General features: G+C 44.8%; 1 protein-coding gene and 1 long non-coding RNA gene across 2 annotated transcripts in view; both read right to left on the bottom strand.

Annotated features, from left to right (window-relative positions):
- LOC144951898 (uncharacterized) overlaps positions 1–21,350 on the bottom strand; it is a 225,137-nt gene that overhangs the window by 33,658 nt on the left and 170,129 nt on the right. The gene's annotated exons all lie outside the window — the stretch shown is intronic.
- LOC144931088 (uncharacterized) overlaps positions 1–21,350 on the bottom strand; it is a 113,611-nt gene that overhangs the window by 26,630 nt on the left and 65,631 nt on the right. The window contains exons 15-26 of the mRNA XM_078855025.1: positions 21,144–21,261; positions 17,149–17,336; positions 16,749–16,836; positions 15,081–15,238; positions 14,331–14,383; positions 11,159–11,195; positions 9,750–9,816; positions 7,247–7,291; positions 7,081–7,196; positions 5,758–5,868; positions 4,056–4,172; positions 740–857 (exon numbers count right to left, since the gene is read on the bottom strand). Coding sequence (XP_078711151.1) covers positions 740–857; positions 4,056–4,172; positions 5,758–5,868; positions 7,081–7,196; positions 7,247–7,291; positions 9,750–9,816; positions 11,159–11,195; positions 14,331–14,383; positions 15,081–15,238; positions 16,749–16,836; positions 17,149–17,336; positions 21,144–21,261 — 1,216 coding nt within the window. The remainder of the gene's footprint in view (positions 1–739; positions 858–4,055; positions 4,173–5,757; positions 5,869–7,080; positions 7,197–7,246; positions 7,292–9,749; positions 9,817–11,158; positions 11,196–14,330; positions 14,384–15,080; positions 15,239–16,748; positions 16,837–17,148; positions 17,337–21,143; positions 21,262–21,350) is intronic.

A 21,350-nucleotide genomic window follows, 5' to 3' on the forward strand; every position in this document is an offset into this window, starting at 1 on the left:
AATTTTATTTTTATTTTCTATCTACGTGACTTTACCGAAAGAACCAAAGAATGTGAATTCCTGCAGTCACGAAAGTTTTAAGTCATGTATTAAATTAAATATAATAATAAATAATAATTGCTATTCCAATACAACTTTAACTTATATATAAAGCCTGAGGCCCAGGTCTATGCGAGGGCTGACAGCCAGGCCTCAACTCAGTCCTTGCTCTAGGAACATAAACATTAAAGGCTGCCTAAAGCGAGGGTGGCGAATTGTTAATTTATTTTGGTCAATGTAGACGAATACTAATATGAGACTACAAACACACCTACCCCATGCACAACTACACACACCGACTGACATACAGGCAGCATACACAAAGATACAAAGATAATGACCCCCGTATAGCCTTAACAGACTGTAAGGGCAAGTGCTCTTAGCGAGCACCTATGATGGCCGGCACGGCACACTAGGGGGTGGGTGGCCAGCACCACACCCGGCCGCCTCTGTCTCCCCAGTGGCAATGTTTACACACCACACCAGGTACTCATTTGAGACTGAGTCGACCTAGAGGAAGCCCAGGACCAGTTCAAATAATCGTACTGGTGTTGGCTGTGAGTGGGAATTGAACCCGGGTCGCCGGGTTCGTAGTGCAGCACGCTAACCGCCACACTACCACTCCTGCCTACAGCACATACACACAGATACACCTACACTCACACCTACAGCAAACACACAGATAAGAGCACCCACTCACCCGTCCAGTGCCTGGAAGTTGATGTAATTCTCCTCCTGTGTTCTAGGAGTGAACCTGATGCACGTTTTGTTGCGAAATTCCTGGAAGGCTTGCTCAATAGTCCTCTTGTCACTGAAGCCTGATAAAACAGTGCCATGTATGGATAAAGCCATTACAAATAATGCTCATTTGACAATGCTTCTATAGTTAGCAAGATGAAACTGATTATTTAAATGGAGTGGGAAGGAAATCAAACAACATATGATTTGAAGATGCAACAACTAAACTAGACCCTGTGGCAAGAGCATATGGAATGGAAATGAAGCAGAGAAAATGAAACTCCATCTGCTGTACCAATCCTTACTGGTGGAGAGGAACTGGAACCTGTACAATAATTAACGTATCCCAGAAGCACCGTCACTGAAGCTGCGTGATCGGACGCCAGAAGGGAAAGCAAGGCTAGAAATTGCAGCAGCAGCACCGGCAACATTAAAGGTAACAAGAACAGGAAAATAAATGTCGCACGAGTCAACGATCCGTTCTCTGAGAACAACCGTCGTCTCCACACCACAACTGTCGTCTCAGTAACTGAGTAATTTTGAGCCTGGATAGCGCTTGGTTTGGTGACCACCATGCACGCTTGGCCATCATAGGAAGTTTTGCGGTTTGCTACATCTTGCATAGCAGAGTGCAGTGCTGTCCTCTGATTCTCTGCTCCCACGAATACGGGTGGTGGTGTATGGTCAAATAACCCCCATGACCTGCATGGCATGGGGAGGCCCTCATCCAGCAGTAAATGCACAAAAAGAGTAATGCATGTGCGTACACATTTCTAAGTTGACATTAACGAATACACATTCACAAGGCAATGGTGTGTATAATTAACCCAATATGTTAGCTTATACCTACTATAATCACCCAGGAATGTCCTTAACGCTTGTGACGTCACTCCACATCGAACAGCCCCCCCCCCCCCAATTAATATTCATGAGAAGGTGAGATCCTCCAAATGGACACCCCCCCCCCCCCCATTAGTATTACCTAAAATAATGAGCCATCGCTCGTGACGTCACTCCAGTGACGTCACTCCACATGGAGCACCCTCCCTTCTTATTAATAATTATGAGCAGGTGACGTAACTCCACATCGAAAAGCCCCCATTAATAATAATCATTATACGGTGACATCCTCCAAATGGACATCCCCCCCCATTCATAATAATTAGCGGCTAACGTCACTCCACAAGGGGGGCGAGGCGCCTCCTCCCCCCTCGGCGTCAACTTATAACCCACACTACAAAGGCAGAACCCTCACATCACGCGATCTTCTTAACGCTATTGAAACATATAAGTAAAAAGGACGTCATGATGAACAAGGGATTATAACCTTAAAAATGAAATGGGTGTGTGTCACCGCGCCCTTACAAATTGCACAAGAATGGATGCAACGAATACCACGTCGCGGTCTGCTTTTCGCTTGCAAGTTTCAGATTTACTGCAATACACCCGTCCTTGGATAGGCAAAAGGCTAGTTCTAGATATTTTATAATCGAGTAACGACAGTCAATGGATGGATCAGCCAAGCAGATTGGCTGCATCAGCCAAGCAGATTGGCTGCTGCTGAAGGTTTTACATGATGCTGGAAGTGTTTTATCCCTTGCGTAACGATGGCGCTCTTGCTTCCAAGCAGCAACTTTCTGCAGACGGCTGTTTCCGTAGCGAGACACTTGGAACACAGCCCGATTAGAGGCAGACGCTGGCACGGCCGTGCGTGGTCATGCGAGCACGAGGGAGCGGGCTTGGGGTTGAACAGCGCCACAGCCATGGCGCCTCCTCCCCATCGAGCACGCGGAACGCGCGTGGGGCCTCCCGTACACGAGTCACCCAACACACATGGCCTGTGCAGTGCCCCCACCCTGGGACAGGATTCCTACTCATATCCTGCCACGGACTGATGGATATTGTTACAACTTATTCTGTATTGATCGGCTGACAAGTTGAGAGACTTTGTAAGTTACGCTGAATCACATTTTTATTGCAGGAGTACATTACCTCACATAACAGCAGAGATATTACCAATCCGAATTACGAGCAACCGTATATGAGCTCTGTGATAGTTATCTGAGCTACCGGTCCAACATATATGTATGTTTAACGGTAGCTGAGTACAGGCCCAAAGGCCCAAAACACCAAGCGTCCATCAGTAAATATCAAAACGGCAGCTGTAACAGACACGATTTAATACATTTATTCAATTATGCAGGGTAATAATAACTTGAGAAATTAACGATTTTTGGGAATCCTGAAGTTGAGCCGTGCTAGGGAAGAATCCAGAAGGAAAACGAGGAAGATAAATGAAAACAACCCAGATAAACTTTCTCTATTTGTTCCATATTCACAAACATTTTATGAACGATTAAATATGTATGTATTCTGGAAAAAGCATTGCTTAATTACATGCATTGTCCACTAAAGTCCTAACAATATCCAATGCCCTCAATGGATTATTACAGTCAATAAAAAGTGTGATTCCGTAGATTGCACTAAAGTGTTGCTAATATACAAACAATTACAATTTCTTTGCAGTGTATGCCAATTGTATCCTGTTCACGAACACATTTCTTAAAATCACAAACAGGCTCTTCCATAAACAATCATGGGACTACTGACAAAGACAATCTCCTGTATACTGTACATACATATTTGGATTCTGATTCTGAATCTACTGAGCCCCAGGTGTGCATCACGAGCCTTCGCCTCGCCAATTCAGTGGCCTTAACATTGATGATTTTGCAACACGATTGCAGGCTGGCATATTCAAATATAATTGTACATTTGCCATTTAGTTATTCTAGCTGTACATGAAGTTAATATTTTGCTATATTATTTTTAACTTGTCACTTTGCAAGAGTCACCAATACAATTTGGCATCCAAATGACACCAGCAGCACCGACTCTACACAGAAATTCCCGCGTAGTTTTAAATCCTTCACGCGCTCCTTTCCACAAAAAAACAGAGACGGCTTCTCCCCTCCTGGCTGAGTCACGTGGTGTCCTGGTCTTCCTCGAATTTGGATTCTCACTTCCTTGCCAAAGGAATGTCTTTTCAATCTCGGTCACCTCAAATTTATTTGATGAATGTTGAAATCAGCTTCATTATCCTCCTTAAATAAGAGGAGTGGAATTATAATCCCAACAATTACAATCAGATTCCATCTTATACATTCGCCTTAGAATGTTTGAGTATGAGTGGATGATGGATAAGAGGCCACACTTTGAGTGAAGTCCTCCGGTTAGGCTCAAGTCATGCCACGCAGTCTACCGTGCGCTGCACTCACCGAACGCGATGGAGATGTTGTAGGGGATGTATACGTTCCCATCCTGGTGTTTTGGCCACTCCACAGGTTTCTCCAAGGGGTCACCTGCAATGTCCCCAGTCTTGGGGACTTTGGAAACTTGGAAATGAAACACAGCATGAAGCACAATTACTTTAATTGAAAGGGAATATACTCATTTATACATTCCAAGGAAATATCTCAACACACAAGTTTACATTCCAATAAACCCGATTTCAGCAGTCACATTCGTTTTAATCTATGACCATGAGCATCCACTGCATCTGGATATAAACTATTCACACTCATAACTGTCAGGTAAACTAGGAAATGAATTCATTATAATTCAATGCAGTTCCCCACGCCTCCAATCTCTGGCGATGACTACCCAACACCTTCAGTAAGTACCCCTCTCCCTGCCAGCCCCGCAAGCTCAAGCTTTTGTACAATGCAACTCAAAGGCGCAAAATGACTTCAACCTCGCTCAGCGACAGTTTTGCCAAATTTATGCTTCTTATTTACAAAGCAATCCTAAACAAACACAGCAGAGCTACTAACATCCATCCTAAATAAAGGCGAGCAGAGCTATTAACGGCAATCCCCACAACTTTACAATGTCAGGCAGCATAGAAAATTTACTGAAATGAGTTTGGCGACGAGGAATGTTGAGAGACAGCCACAGCCAGGCCCTGTGGTGGTGGTGGTGGTGAACGAGTGTATCGTGGCTGCCAACTTTTAAGCGTGCTCTGTGTGGCTTTTACTCTATGTAGCAATTATGCACTGGTTTCTCACTTTTTGTGGATCATCACTAACTTTGCTTTCGTATCACCATATGCTGGACTCGATCTTTCACAGTGGAATGCTAAAGCATCTAAAACATTCCATGGATGATTGGTGGTAGTTTGGTAAATGGACAATACATGACTGATGATCACTTATAATGTAAAACTGGCTTACGGCTCTCCATGTGTATTTAGTACAGCCCATAGCAGTGTGGTGGGTTCCTTGACAATGCCTGCAGCCAAAATAATTACATTGCAGTGTGTGCTGATGTCGCTGCTGCCAAACCCAAGCGTTCTCTCTGATCATCTCCTTGGCCTCCTCGCTCCTCAACGCCACCACCGCCTGTCTCTAACCAGGACCTCGTCTGCCACCGGAGCTGCCCTCTGGCTTGTTGGTGCTGCCCCTGTGACTCTCTGGTGAAAGGCCCTGTCCTCTCGTCGATGCCCTGTGACTCACTGGTGAACGAGCCCTGGCACCCCAAGGACACCCTGGAACTCGCTCTAGGGCCTACACTTCTCAAGGATGCCCTGGGTCTCTTTGATGTTGCCCCAGATGCCCCGGCTGTTCATGGGGCTCGTTGCTGTCGTTGGTGCTTGGCTCATGGTTGCGTGATCCCAGGAGTTGTCATGATGATGCTCTCTCTCCTCTCTCCCAGTGTATCTCTGCTCTGATACCCATACCATCATGGCCTTTGTTTTCTTAAAGCATCTTGAGATGTGAGTGCATTTAGACACTGTATATATTGTAATTGTTGTCTGAGCGTACACATTTACCCAGTTGATGAGATCCTCTTTGTAGGATAAAGTGCAAGCTTGTCTCAAAAATGCATTTGCTACAAGTACTACTAGATGTTATAGAACTTCACGAGACTTTAACTCAACCAACCCATAGCTGGGTTGGTTGAGTTGAACGCATCACTCACCTTTCTCTGCTGTCTGCACGGCCACAGCATTGAATATTTTGTTGAGCACGAGCAGCAGAGAAATTCTGTCGGCCTCTGCCTTGGGAAACTCCAAGATCTTCTTGAGAACTTCTGGAGCAGAGGTTACACAGGGTATTAAACATGCCACCAATTTACAGCTGCAAAGGCCCTCTTGCCATTCAGATCATGTTGAGGCCCGTGTGTGTGCTGCTCTGTCTGTGCTTACACTGACAGTAATAACATACAGCACTAACATGATAATGCTATGTCAAATACATGGGCAATACCAGTACTGTGCTGTGTGGTATTGGTGATAGCCATCATGGAAACCATTGGGCCAACTGCTAGAGATATACATGGTGGAAATCATCAATACAGACTGTTTGAGATTAATCCAGTAGAAATCACCGGGGCTGCAAATATCCATAGCCTTGTAAACGTGTTAGTAGTACTCTCGCCTTCTAAATACGTTACTGTAAAATAAATCGTCGAGAAAATGGAACCTGCAAAGAAGCTTCTTTACATATATAAACTAAGATAAGGGCCTCTATTGGAAAAAGTGTCTCCAGAGAGACTTCTCATGGGAAGGGGTGGACACATTTTTCATTGAGACTCCTGGGAGAACTGTATCACATTCTGAGCATGAAGAAAATCTGAACCTCTAGGATCATCCCAAAACCGATAGTATGGTGGAATGCTTTAATTCGGCACACATGGATATGATTGTATATGTTTTAAACGGGGAAGCAAGTGTGCTTATTAAACTGTTGGGCTCCGAATGCTCGTTAATTTGGATTGAGCCACCGGAGTGGTGCAGGAGGAAAGAGTTCTTGGGAGGGGAGGATCCTAGGGGAACCAATCAGGAGGGAGTGAGGCTCAAGAGTCTCGGACACCACTTCCATTGCATCTGCAAATGAGTGGATCAGAAGGGATTTTGGTCCTGGAGGCTCTATAAGGAGGGAGTGAACGGTAGAGCGGGGAGTCTGTGATTGGGAATAAAGACTGATCAGGAATGGGCAAGACTACAAAGTACTTAGCGGAAACCTAGGCAAGACTGCGGATGATGATGTCCAAACTACTCGACATCTCTGAATAAGAGCCTCAAAGCTCACTGGATTTCTCCAGAAAAAATACAGATTCTGATTATTAATCAGGCACCTGTGCGTGAACAGGAAAATAGTGCTCAGCCTGGAGCTGCAGTAGTAATAGCGGTAGAAGTAGCACAGAGTCAGGAGCTGCAGTAGTAATAGCGGTAGAGATAGTGTGAGGCTAGGAGCTGCAGTAGTAATAGCGGTAGAGATAGCGTGCATGTGGAGCTCTCACTTGGACCGTTTTCGTCTCTATAAGCTGTGTGGAGCGCCTCCTTCTCCTGCGATGGGCACTTAGAAGACAGCAGATCCAGCAGCTTCTCCAGGCGTGGTACCGTGGAGCCGTCGTACCTGTGAGAGAACACAGAGCGTGACCCAGGAGTAACACAGCCTCATCTCACAGCTCCAGCAGCCTCTCCAGGTGAGTCACCTTGGAGCCATCACATCTGAGACAACACGGAGCATGACTCAGGAGTAACAGCCCCAACTGTTGCGACTATAAAGCACAAATTCAGCCAGAGTTGGAAATAATGTTGTCATATCTGGATTAGAGTTCACTGTACTTGAGTCACGTTGATTGATAGTCTAGCACTCACTGAATCACTCCAGCCCCTCGCTCTCTGGTGGTCGGTCCCCTCCTTAACACTCTCTTATCGCTCAAACCATTGTTACTGTTCCCATGAACTTTAATAACTGATTTATCCACACATGTCGAAGACTCGGTTTACCAGATTGATGAGTCTCATCCGTACACCAGAGTGATCGGAAATGGATGCAGTTTTAGGCCCTCGTCTTCTCTGAGCTCCAAGGTGAGTTTAACCCATCGTATACATTGACGTAAAGGCTGCCTTCAACTGTGTCAGGGGTCGGCAACCAAAATAACAAGAAGAGCCATTTCTTTCCAATTCGGTACAAAATTCAGTATTTCAAGAGCCGCAATGCATCTATGTACATATACTGTACATACGTACATATTGTCAAGAAGCAGCCCGTAAAGAGCCGCATGCGGCTCCGGAGCCGTAGGTTGCCGACCCCTGGACTGTGTGGACAGAGAGGCATTATGGAAGGCGTTGAGATCCATGGGAACTCCACCGTTCCTGGTTCATCTCATCTGGATGGGTAGGAACATATCTGGATCGTTCACAATACCACCGCGCATCCACCAAGATGACATCCTTGCCTTGGCCCTCTTCTGCATCTGAATTCACTGGATTGTGGCTAGGTGCTCTATGGCATTGGGAAAAGCTATTGGTGATTAAATGTTACCAATATCGACTGTGCTGACTCTGGACAATGTTATGGACTATATTGGACTATGCAGAAGGTGACTCAGATAAGATACAGGCTTTCTATATGCAGTATCCAAGGGACTGCTTTTGTGGACTAATCGGTGACCATCACCATGAGGCTGCGATGGAAATCTGGGATTCACTGGATGTGGATGGCTGGGGTAATAATCTCGCAGGCTGGAGGAGTGCAATTAAATGTTAAAGAAATCTTAAACTAGACAGCACTCGCAGAGCACGTGGGAGCAAGGTCTGTATTCACTGACTGCATTCGTCTTTCATGACCTCATGCTCTCTTCCTATGCACCCCCATCCCTACTCACGCTCCACATCTCCTCCTTATTCCCCCCCACCTCTCCTGCCATCATCCACCTCATCTCCTCCCATCCCTCACCACCTTGCTAAGCCAACTGCAGGGCATTCACTTTTTTTAACAAGGAAGACAACTCATGCATGTGATCTTTAACGCTTTCAAATAAGAGTTTGTCCTCAGGGTATGTTTTCATGAATGCTCATACCTTGCTATGACATGAATCGGTAGCATGGACATTCACAAAAGAAAAGTAAACAAAAATTGAAAAATGCAGATAGAAGCATGGAGAGAGATGTATACTTGGAAGTAGATTGACCAACAGAAAACATAACACAGAGATGACAGAACATACGCAGGTTAATGACATCGTATTGACTATTAAGAAACTTAACAGGGCTTGGGCACCACATATGGTCATGAATAATGAAGGAGTTGCAGCCAATCGATCTAAGAGGACATACAATGGGGATGCAGATGAATAAAGTCAGCTTGTGTACTCAAGTTAGGTGGATTATTGCATTGCAAGAGCCTTCATTTAGCAGTAGATTTGTCAAAGCTGATGTTGAATAACATTATCTTTTGCACCAGATAACAAGATGACACGGCATAGTATGTGCCGTTGTGAGATGACATCGCGTGTCATGTTGCAATGGTGAATAGCGTGTGGCACGGGACGTCATTGTCATGGGATAAATACCTTTACACAGAATGTTTGATTCACCGAGTTTTTGGGAAATGTTTATTTAATGTGCCTCTGCTTTCTGAAGGGTACATTCCCAAATAGCAATACAAATTCTAAATGACATGTTGTTCGGATAGCATCATATTTACAAGTAATATTAATCCCCTGCGACAACAGTTGGACAGACGGATGGGTAGAGCTATGAATAAACATTTTAAAACGCTGTGGAAAATGACAAAAATAATAAATCAGTGCCACGTGCTTTAAGGAATTAGTGCCACATGCTGTAAGGAATCAGTGCCACATGCTGTAAGGAATCGGTGCCAGGTGCTGTAAGGAATCAGTGCCACGTGCTGTACGAAATCAGTGCCACGTGCTGTAAGGAATCAGTGCCACGTGCTGTAAGGAATCGGTGGCACGTTCTGTGCGGAATTAGTACCACGTGCTATAATGAATCAGCGCCACGTGCTGTAAGGACTTGGTGCTACGTGCTGTACAGAATCGGTGCCACGTACTGTAAAGAATCATTGCCACGTGCTGTAAGGAATCAGTGCCACGTGCTGTAAGGACTTGGTGCTACGTGCTGTACAGAATCGGTGCCACGTGCTGTAAGGGTCACTCACTTGGGGAGCCACCTGAGCTCACGGATGATCTCCCCAACTGGGCCGGCTTTTATCTTCAATTCCCGCTCTGTTGAGAATCCAACCGCATTGTAAGTTCAGAAGCGGTGAGTGCGCCATCACACACAAAACGGGCAAGCTAAGTTTGTCATGGTGGTGTCTGATGTAAAATAGCTACTTATATCATATGGCTCCATTATGTGTTATTTAACAGCACACACAAGGGCTAGTACGTCATGTGAACACAATACACAATTGTATTTATAGAGAAACTGATAGGTATATCGAGAGGGTGGTAAGGAAGAAAAGGGCACTATGAGAAAGACAGGGCAGGGGAAAACATACATTCTTGTCTGGTGCTGCTGTTGTCAAAGTGCTTCACTGGAGCATCGTTGTGCTGTGTGTGATGAGCGTGTGTGCAGTTAATTTGCTGTGTTCACGCGACGATGCTTAACCACACACGCAGTGCACACAGGTATTTTACCTTCAAGTCGGACGCCTGGTAGATTACAGATGCCGTGACTCATCTTCTGTGAAATAAAGCTGTCTTTCTAATATTTTACACAAACTCAAAAAGTACCATGCATCACTACAGCATTGGTTTATTTAATTTAACATAATACAAGATAAATCTACCAATTCTCAGTTTGATTGCTCAGATATTTGTAATGAAAATGTTTGGGAAAAAGTCTCAACCATGTGTGCTGCTGGACAGGAGCTGGTGTATGGGGTTTGGTGAAGTCATTGCCACGTTCAGCCGCACCAAGCTGATCATGGCTTTTAGGGGGTTTCTTCCTTAGGGAGGTAGAATGTGGAGCTGGGTGCCATTTTTTTGAGACATAAAAAATCGACCACAAAAAAGTAGTCTTCTACAATTCTTCGTCGAATAACCAACTTGGCAATGCTGCTGTGGTGTAATGGTTGACACAGTGGACTATCCAGATCATGCCGGTTCTATTTGATCCTTCGGTTCGGTCGTTTAAACAATCGCAAGTTTCTTAATTCCCCAAACTCTCAGTGTAAATAGGTACACTGGCAGGTTGTGTGTAGTGGGGTAAAGTATGGGTATGTATGTATGTATAACTTATTTCACACCGTTCATAGGCAACCATGCTAATCATCTTTCCCACCTTTTCCACAATATCTGGCCTGAATTGAAGAGTAGGCCAAAATACCCTATAGATGAGCTCATTAGAGCGCCCTCTAGTGGAAGTCCCTCTGCCAGAAGTAGCATGAGCAAGTAATTTCAGTGTTTCACTATTACCTTTTTAATCATCTGGGCTCTGGTTAAATCCCTGAATGATGATGCAGTGAGCCTAAGCTGGCGTCTGTGCCTCTCCTAGTCCACACTGCACGCTTTGTACAAACCCTCACGGCAGCACCTCTTTGTCATGCACACACACAGACCTCACCTTTGGCCTCTTTTTCCTCCTTCAGCTCTTGCTCTGTCTGGGGAGGGAACAACAAAACCACGATGGCCATCATCATCGAGAGGCAATGAGGGGCAGCAGCCCAGGGCTGGGGCACACGGCCCCAGCAGACACCGCTACAGCAAGGGGAGAGCTCCCTGGGGAACCCTCCCACGGGAGCTTGCCTGCTCAGGTAGAGGGCTCACAGCACTGTGTACGAGAATAAACACAATGTGTAATCGCCAATCTCAGGGATATTGATGCACCATGCACACTCATCAAGACTATCAGTGCGTGTACGGGCACTGCGTGGTTTCTGCTACAACCACTCTATTGCCACCCAATCAACTCATCTCCCTCCTCTTACCCCACTCAACTCCCTGCTCACTCCTCTCTGATATGCAGGTGAAGTGTCTGTGCCACACTATGTGCACGAGTGCCACGTGTTCACCAGGCACCGCTCTGCTCGTTGTGATGAGCGTGGTGAATTTGTTCGCTCAGTCTTTTTGACCTCGGCTAAAGATCACATAGCATACAGAGGTCATGACAATTCCAAAGGTCCCTGTTGCCTTCCGATCACGGTGAGCCTTTAGGCAACTGAGCAATTACAATTACTCAAGTAACTTATGTGTGGATTTATACGTGAACAAGTGGTTTTTATGGAGTGTACCAAAAGGTGTACATTTAGATGTGTTGGTTTAAAGTAAAAAAGCATGCTATATATTTTGGGAGACATTTGTGCATGAAAAACACATTTTGTAGCCATACCAATTCGATGATATCATTCACAAACTGATAGGTTGCACAACTAAATAACGCAATTCACATCATAACCGGAACATTTAAACCAACACAAATCCCCTGTTTCCCTTTCCCAGTGAACATTCTGCCACCAAATATCCACAGATACATCGTGCAAACTGCAAGGGAGTTTACACATTTTCTTGACAACAACAACCTCCCCATCAACCAAGACCTCAAAAACGTTCCTCACCATGAACTCAAAGTCCCAAACCCCTCTCTAGAATCGTGCTGTCACCATCCTAGAATCTCACCCAGATCCGGAAGAATGCTGGCGAACCGAGTGGAAGAACGCGAATGTCCAGAAAACACCTCATTTGAGACCCAAACATTGCACCTCATGGCTTTAGCATTCCTCCTCGAAGACACTGGTGCAACCATCAACCATATCAGAACATCAACAATTGATGCACAAATCTCCTTTTTTCATGGACAATAATGAAATACAAGCCACAGTGCAACTGTGGCGATGCAGCCCAAGTGATGGACCATATAGAAAACCACTGTAATCAACGATTTTTGGGTTTAGATCGCGTTATTTATAAATGTGTCGTAACCCTCCACCACCCGACACGGCCAATCAGTAAAAAAAGTGTCACGTTGACAAAAGACAAATAGTTCACTGCTTTAGCCCACCGGTGTGTTGAAGCGTGAAACCACAACATTTACAATTTGAGTACGACGTTTCGCTGGTAATTGCATCCAGCATCATCGGGCAATTCGCCAGAATGGTGAGGCTCTGCTGTGTCTCCCGTTCTTATATAGAGCAGCAGCAGGGTGACGTCATCATTAACTCATTAACTCATCAGGTGCAAAGATTTGAGGGGGGGGGGGTTATTGTAATTATATACTTGATTAGTAATAAGGCTATTGTTACGATGCGAGTTGTAGATTAGTAATCATTTGGAATGTGTTCTATTGTGATTGTGCTACATTAATAATCAGTTAGTGCTTGTTTCCCTTATAAGGAATTGTAATGCATCTTATTTAATAATACGCTTCCAGGCCGCACTAAGCCTGTAGCTGTCTGAGCGATTAAAGTTATTTCTGTTTCTCTCAATCTCAATGGATTCTCTAATTAGTCTTTGCCAGTAGTAACTAGTTTTACACAACACTTCAACGTTGTCAAAATCAATTGAGTGTCCCTGTTGACAAGCATGTTCTGCCACTGCCGACAGTTGTGTTTGCGATAGTTTAATATTTCTCTGGTGTTCTTTTAGTCTTACACTAACGTTACGCCCTGTCTGTCCAATATAGCATCTGCCACATACACAAAATGATTACTAATCTACAACTCGCATCGTAACAATAGCCTTATTACTAATCAAGTATATAATTACAATAACCCCCCCCCCCCCTCAAATCTTTGCACCTGATGAGTTAATGAGTTAATGATGACGTCACCCTGCTGCTGCTCTATATAAGAACGGGAGACACAGCAGAGCCTCACCATTCTGGCGAATTGCCCGATGATGCTGGATGCAATTACCAGCGAAACGTCGTACTCAAATTGTAAATGTTGTGGTTTCACGCTTCAACACACCGGTGGGCTAAAGCAGTGAACTACTTGTCTTTTGTCAACGTGACACTTTTTTTTTACTGATTGGCCGTGTCGGGTGGTGGAGGGTTACGACACATTTATAAATAACGCGATCTAAACCCAAAAATCGTTGATTATGAACAATATTGGTCGCGAAAGCCTACGTGTTAAACAAAACCACTGTAGTCTGTGCTCCTTGAACAGGGGAATAACAAAACTACACGGACTCTGTCCTGAAGCCCTCTCGTGGCAAGCAGACCTTGACATTTGCATGTAGCTCATGAATATATTGCCATATTCAGAATATAATAAATAGGCTGGTAAGAGTCTGTGGTAGGAGGAAGATGAGTGGAGTGAGATGAGTGGAGTGAGAGAGGGAGATGAGTGGATCACACTGACTGTACTGACTTCAGCACTGACTCCCAGCACTGACCACACTGACTGTACTGACTTCAAGCACTGACTTACAGCACTAACTTTCGGCACTGACTGCCAGCAATGACTGCATTACCTGTCAGCCCAAATTGACTGCACTAACTGCAGATTATAATGACTAGACTTCCTGCCTACACCGACTGCCTGCACTTTCTTCCAGCACTGCATGCACCGTCTCCCAGCGCTAACTGAACTGACTGCCAACACTGCATGCCGTCGTCATAATATACACGAGCCGCCTTCCTCAGTGACCACGATGAAGAGGACTACGAATTGACCTCTCACCAGGGAAAGACGCGTTCACAAAGCCGTGATGATGCAACGTTAACTCACGCAACGTCCTGCATGCACATGTGGCACAGTGTGCATGGAGGCCTTTCAGTGCATCACCCCTCTCACCTTTCGCTTCCAAACTCTCACTTGGCTCTCCAAACTCTCACGGTCTCCCACACCTGGGATATCAAAACAATGAATGGAGACGCATTACACTCCAGGATACCACAGTGTTTGTTCAGGCATGTTACAGCACAGACGTCACACACCACAGTGCAATTGTGTCCACATACAAGCAGCACAACATACACACATATACAAGTACACACTTATACGAGTACACATGCAAGTAAAGGCATACAACGTACAATAAAACAGTCTCAGAACACACACACGCGTGCATGTCCATCAGTGATGACGCTCACCACTGTCAGCAGGAAGCCATTATTTCTAAACCCCCGCTATATAGAGCTAACAGAGCCTGTAAGGTCTAAATGCGTGGACCCAACTATGGCCATCATCAGCATTTGACATCGTGTCAGTGTTGGGAAGCTATGACGAGGACAGTGTGAGGGCGCATCGTCATTCCCGTCTCAGTCAGTGGCCCTCAAATTGAAGACCCTGCCACATTCAGATTGCACAGGGTCTTGTACTCCTCACAGCGCCTCGTGTGTAAAGCACTGACAGAACGCACCACGCGGCCATCACCAATAACATGGCCACTTTTCAGTGGCTAATATGCAGCTTCAATGTTCATGAGATTTCAAGGAGAGTGAATACTAACAGCCATGACGTGTGTTTGGTATTGTAACCACAGTCCCTGAAGCGTTCTTGCTCTGGTAGCCATCAATCAGCCAGGGCACTCGGTGGACCCACCTGTGAAGCTCAGCGGCAGTGTCGTCTCGTATCCGTACAGCTTCTGCACCTTGGCCACGTCGTAGGGGCTCAAGGAGTTGCCATGCCCCATGTGCAGCATGAGGAGCGGGTTCTTGGGGATGATGGTCGGGTTGCGCTCATCCACCGAGCCCGCCGTCCTGGACACGCACAAAGCCTCAGGTACAGGGCCCTCCACCATCCATACACACAGCGATCCGTGGAGTGCATTTGGAGCATTTTACATAAAAAAACTCACATCCCTTCTTGAAGGATTACGTTTGCACATAACACAAAACATTTTACAGGCGCTAAACAGCATTACAATTCACCCATCATGAATGAAGGTGAGGTCTCAGAAACTTGAGCATTCATAATATTCAACATTCAAATCTCAGGTAGCCACAATAAATGAAACCAGGTTCGAAAGCACATCAAGCTGATTGCTGATTGTATAACACATCCAATATAATCCATCCTCTCACATCCAATATAATCAATGATCACTCCAGCAATTCAAACACGCATATTTATATATGTATTTACAATACATGACGTGCTGGGAATGATGGTGGGACACACAAACTGTAGCTTAGGGGATGTATATGCATGCACACACACATTGTACAGAGATCCTCGAGGACAGTGACCAGTGAGCCCCAGGGTTTCAAGCTGAACTCGACTTAGCAGTGTGACAAAGAACCAGTCACAGAGTGACAATAAACTGGAGTAACAATGTGTCCTGAGTCCTTGAATTGCTTACCTTGCAACCGTGTCCCAGTGTGACAGGGAGAAGGGAATTTCAGGAATATAAATACAAAGCGACCTACCTCTTTGGTTACAGGTTTGGCATAACTCTGGATCCTAGGCTGAATCTCACGTGGTCAGGCGCTCTTTGCCACTGTGTGCTCCCAGTAGCGCTCAGTCGTGGGTGCTGGTGACATTGCGACTTGCCTTTGACGACGATCATCCAGACACGTGCCACCCTGGTGCTTGACTCAGCTCAGTGCTGACTCCTATGCTCTTGACAAAGCAAATCTTATCAGTGGAGTCCAACCGCCCCTGCTTACATGCATCTGTTACCCATCCATCGTCCACTTAGGGTCTTTTCTGCAAGAGCTGTGCCCTTGCACTTTTGACTGTGCCCTGGAAACTCGTGTTCTCCAGAGCGAGGAACCACACGGACATGGATCTCTTGTGGACTTGCGTGGCGTGTGAATACAACTGTGCGGGAATGTCGTGGGAAGTTGTTTTACCTGTTGCCCCGATGCACCTTGCCACTCAGGATTAGGAATTCTCTACCGACACTTAACAACTTAAGTTTGTGGTGGCTTTTGTGTTATTAATGAAAGGTCATTTTGCAGCTTGGTCTCTGTATTTCATGCAGGCCGAGCACCGGAAAGACCGTGAGTGGATGTGGCAGAATAGAAGGGGGAAGACCTACACCTACCCCCTTATATAACACACGTACACTGTAGTACAGGGAATGTGTAAGACACACTGTAATATAGGGAATGTATAACACATACACACACACACTTTCATATAAGGAATGTATAACACACACGTGGTGTAGAATCTGGAACTTATAAGGCACTCTAGAATAATGAATGTGTAAGACACTTGTATAATTAATGTAAAGGACTCACACATACAGGGAGTGGTACGTACATGCTGTAGTGCATGATGGAGCTGCAGTCGTAGGGGATGGACACGTCATGCGCGTGTGATTTCATCTCCACGATTTGACTCTTCCATTCTAAAAAAGAAGCAATGTTCACCATATAATACTTTAAAAAAGATTAGAATTTATATTTCTCCTTGTTACAAACTCAACCACTTGTAACACAATGTTGTGGTACGGACGTAGTGTATGTGGTTGTTGTGCTATGAAGCAGCTCATGTTCCCCTTTTTACGGACAGTTGATAAGAGACGAGTGCACCGCGAGTGCCCGGCCACTCTGGCAGGAGTGGAGGATCGGCACTCGTGGCACCAGACGCAGCTCGGAAGCAGCTGTCACGAGCGGTGCTCAACCTGCACCGTGGGATGGAGTCACAAACGCCTTCTCACCTTCCTTGATGTTGTCGCTCAGCACCCAGACGTGGTCGTCGCGGTCGCTGCGGCAGTGCTCGTGCTGGAAGCCGAGCGCGTGCATCAACTCGTGCAGAACCGTGCCCTTGGTCACCTTCCCGGGCTCCAGGGACAGATCCTGGCTTCCACCCTGCCTCCCCACATATGACCAACTCTTGCTGAGAGACCTGAAAGCAAAAATCATTCACTGGTATCAAGAAATCATTGTTAATGCATTCAGATCATGTAGATTTGTAATCCTGGTGTAAATGAGCCAATGCATTTGCATGCAACAGAATAAACTGAGCACAACAGCATAAAAGAGTGAATTGTCATAGTCAAGGTGGAGGGAAATAAATTAAGAATGCTCTGTCAATTGTCATGACCTGTCCTTGTTATAAACCTGCAGCCACCACTGCTGATCTTGATTTATTTAGAACACCGAGCATCGTATGTGAGAAGGCTGCCCAAGCAGGGGAACTCTTTCACTTTTATCTTGTTACCTACAATCGGAAGATTAATTTCCCTGCATTCTCTCCTTCATACTCTCATTTCTCTTGTTCATGTTTATTTTTTGTCGTAATTCTCTTTTACTTTATTAACTTTGTAACTAAAACATGTCACCCCTTACTCTCTAATTGCCAGCACCTGCTTGCCATCTGCAAATCTGCTGATCTCACTGACCTCCAATAATTCCTTCCACCATGATTTCCCAAGCTGCTTCATTATCATCATCATCTCCACAAAGGTGCCAGTGATAATGTGCACCCCTGTATCGCACCTCTTCAGATTTCTGTATTATCTGATTCGCCTTTGGTTATGTTCACTGTTGCTGTTTGACTCATGTGCAAAGCCGCAATAAGCTGTCTATCTTTCCAGTCCATTCTGATCATCTGGAGCAAATTGAACAAAACACATCTTGTGACAAAGTGTAATCTAATTTATTGCTCCCCCACCTAAAAGTTGAACAATGTATTATCGATTCCTTCTGCCTTCCCCGTCTTCATACTTTTGATTGCTGCAACGACTTTAGTTTGAAGAATAGCAGAACCCTTGTCTTCTTTGTCTACCAGTCTCTCTGGCTTCCCGTTTCATATGGATCTTCAATGTCTACTTTACACTTTTCTCTGACTTGTTCTGCTTCATCTGTGCTTGTCTTTGTGCTGTTTGCCTTTTGGCGTCCTCTGGTCTAACTCCGTTTGAAATTAGGCTCTAAAGAAAGCTGTCTGTGGTGTGGACCAATCAGTTTAAAAGACAATGCATATATTATAATTGGTTTTTTACCCTTCTATCTGGCAACAAAACTGACACCTTTTTACAAGGAGTCATGTTTGCATAGACTGCAATACCTGCAGTCATAATACAAACAAGAGACATAACTCTGAAGAATAGCAGGACCCTTGTCTTCTTTGTCTACCAGTCTCTCTGGCTTCCCGTTTCACATGGATCTTCAATGTGTACTTTACACTTTTCTCTGACTTGTTCTGCTTCCTCTGTGCTTGTCTTTGTGCTGTTCGCCTTTTGGCGTCATCTGGTCCAACCCATGTGAGACCAGGCTCTAAGGAAAGCTATCTCGGGTGTGGACCAATCAACTTCAAGGACAGTGCACATTATCAAAGTTATGTCTTTTGTTTGTATTATGACTGCAGGTATTGCGGTCTATGCAAACATGACTCCTTGTAAAAAGGTGTCAGTTTTGTTGCCAGATAGAAGGGTAAAAAACCAATTATCATATTTTTACTGGCAAATGAGGTTCCCATAGTGAATGCATATATTATCAGAGTATGTTTTTTTGTTTGCATTCTGACAACAAGTATTGTGGTTAATGCAGACATGATTCCTTGTAAAATGTTTCTATTTGGTGTTTTAACATCTTAACACCTGTTTCCTTTTCCTTATTGATATTTTTAACAATTTCCTCTTTTGCCCAAAGCTTTTTCCGCATTCGCTCCCCACCTCTCTACCAATGGTATTTTCTGTGCTTGAGAATATTACTTTAAATGAATCTAGATTCCATCTCTCTCTTCTTTTGTTTGAGTTTATTTTATTCAATTTCTCCTTCAAAGTAATCGGGTAATAAGAGCCTGTCTCTACCCCTGGGTAGCCGTGAGCGATCAGCGTGTTATTTCGGTTTCTCTGTTTGACTACGATGCAATCTAACTGGTATTTTCCAGAATCACCTGGTTATTAACAGGTACATTGATTTATTTTTTAATGGTGGAACCAGATGTTTGCTATGCAAAGTTTTCTTAACCTACAGAATTCTACCGGTATTTTTTTATCTCTATCATTTCTAGTTCCCAAACCAAAACCACCTGCTGCTTAGAGGTCTCCACTTTCACTCCCTCTGCATCCAGTCATCCATTAGAGCGGCACAATTATACACGCTAAGGCAAAAACATTCTCACGTACTGTTTTATTGTAGTTAACAATAACTCCTGATTAAAGAGAGTACGATACGATGGTCTTTTACTGTGAACGTATTTTAATGCAATTCCTGCCAATGAATGTAGACCATGCACTCATCAATCCTCACAAATGCAATCAAACGTGGCATCATCTCCCAACTGAAAATGGTTATTTGCATTCAATCCTCCATGTCACCCGGAGGTGGCACCGCACTCGTATTGTGCCACCCTGCTAAGTGGCAGTCAGTGAATCCCAGCACCTCGACACTGCTACACAAGGGGTTTTGAGAGATGAATGCCATTTGCAGTGAGGAGTCAGATGCAATGACGTTCATGTTGCACTGCATCCAACTGGCCCCCACACGGTGCTCGTAGCCAGATCAATGTGCTCATCTAGGTTGGGGTTTTTCAATTTCATAAATTCATGTCTGACTGCTCTGGCCAAACCAAACACTCGATAAAAATGCAATTTTCAGTTTGGCTGAGTTCGATGTTTCATTGGGGTGAATATTTTATATAGAAAGACCTCTTGGAGGGTTGGCACCAAGTATGCGAGCCTTACACAGCACTGAGATGTCTGCTGCTATAACGAGTATGAGGTGCCAGAGTCATTTCACATCACTTCTGAAGGCCAAGGTTAACACATGGCAATGGCTAGAAGGAAGGCACAGCATCTTGTGGTTGGCTATGATGAGCCAGACTTCATCCCAATGGAGGCAGATCAGGTATAGAATGTGGAATTGCACAGAACCATATGTCCTTCACAGAATGCTGCATATGCCGTTTGCAAAAAAAAGAAATAAATAACTAGTGGCCAGATGTAAAAATTATCAATAACCAGTAATGATTAGATGTATAGAGTGCTTACATGCAGTGCATCCCAGAGCACTATGCTAGACTCAGAGAACAACAGGATCATCAAGACAAAAAGTAAAAGAGAGGAGTTGAAAAATGCAGGAGAGATTTGATAAATCTACTAACGCAGGCTGAGCCACTGAAGCTCAATACCAACACAACCGAAGAACAAACCCCCCAATTACACCGCGGATGCAAGACCAGTTGCAGTCCACTGTCAGAATCACACAATCCACCCCAACCACAATGATTACACCTATCCCTGTCCCAAAAGTCGCACAGAGGGGGACGGCACTGGAAATGCCCAGCCCCAACAAGCCACAGAGAAATCAGCACCACGACAGCACAGTCCCAGCAAGTTGCAGACAACACAATACCAGCACAGCACAGCTCCATCAATGCCCCAGAGGGCTCTGATCCCAGTGGCAGCGCATTTAAGGTCTCACACACAGTTGTCAAAAACGGCAGATATTGCACACGTTATACAGGCTGGCTCGCAATGGCAGCCATTGCTCACAGATATTAATAGCCCTGATTGTGAATAGTCTTGATTATTAAACTGACTTGACCATTGACTGAAATAAATGGATCCAAGCAGATGATGTGAGTACAGCATGTGAATTATGGATGTCAAAATAAATTGAGTGCTGGATAAGAATTGTAAATGTGAGTAATGGCTGTGGATTTCTGAAGTGGTGTACAGAATGTGGGTATTGGATGTGAAGTCCTCACCCCTCCAAGGCCTGGATGTGAATGAAGTCCGTCTCTTTGCCATGAGGGCGGAATCGCATGTGGGTTTTCTTCTCAAACTCCTCTACAGCCTGCTCGATGGTTTTTACATCGTAGTCATCTGCAAGACAGTGAGACATTTCATAGCAGTGAACTTCATTGCAATGCTCATACATAGTTTTCCATGAATATTCACTGATTAATACACAT

This window comes from Lampetra fluviatilis, chromosome 3, assembly GCF_964198595.1.
Source record: "Lampetra fluviatilis chromosome 3, kcLamFluv1.1, whole genome shotgun sequence".
In the NCBI taxonomy this organism is placed as follows: domain Eukaryota; kingdom Metazoa; phylum Chordata; class Hyperoartia; order Petromyzontiformes; family Petromyzontidae; genus Lampetra; species Lampetra fluviatilis.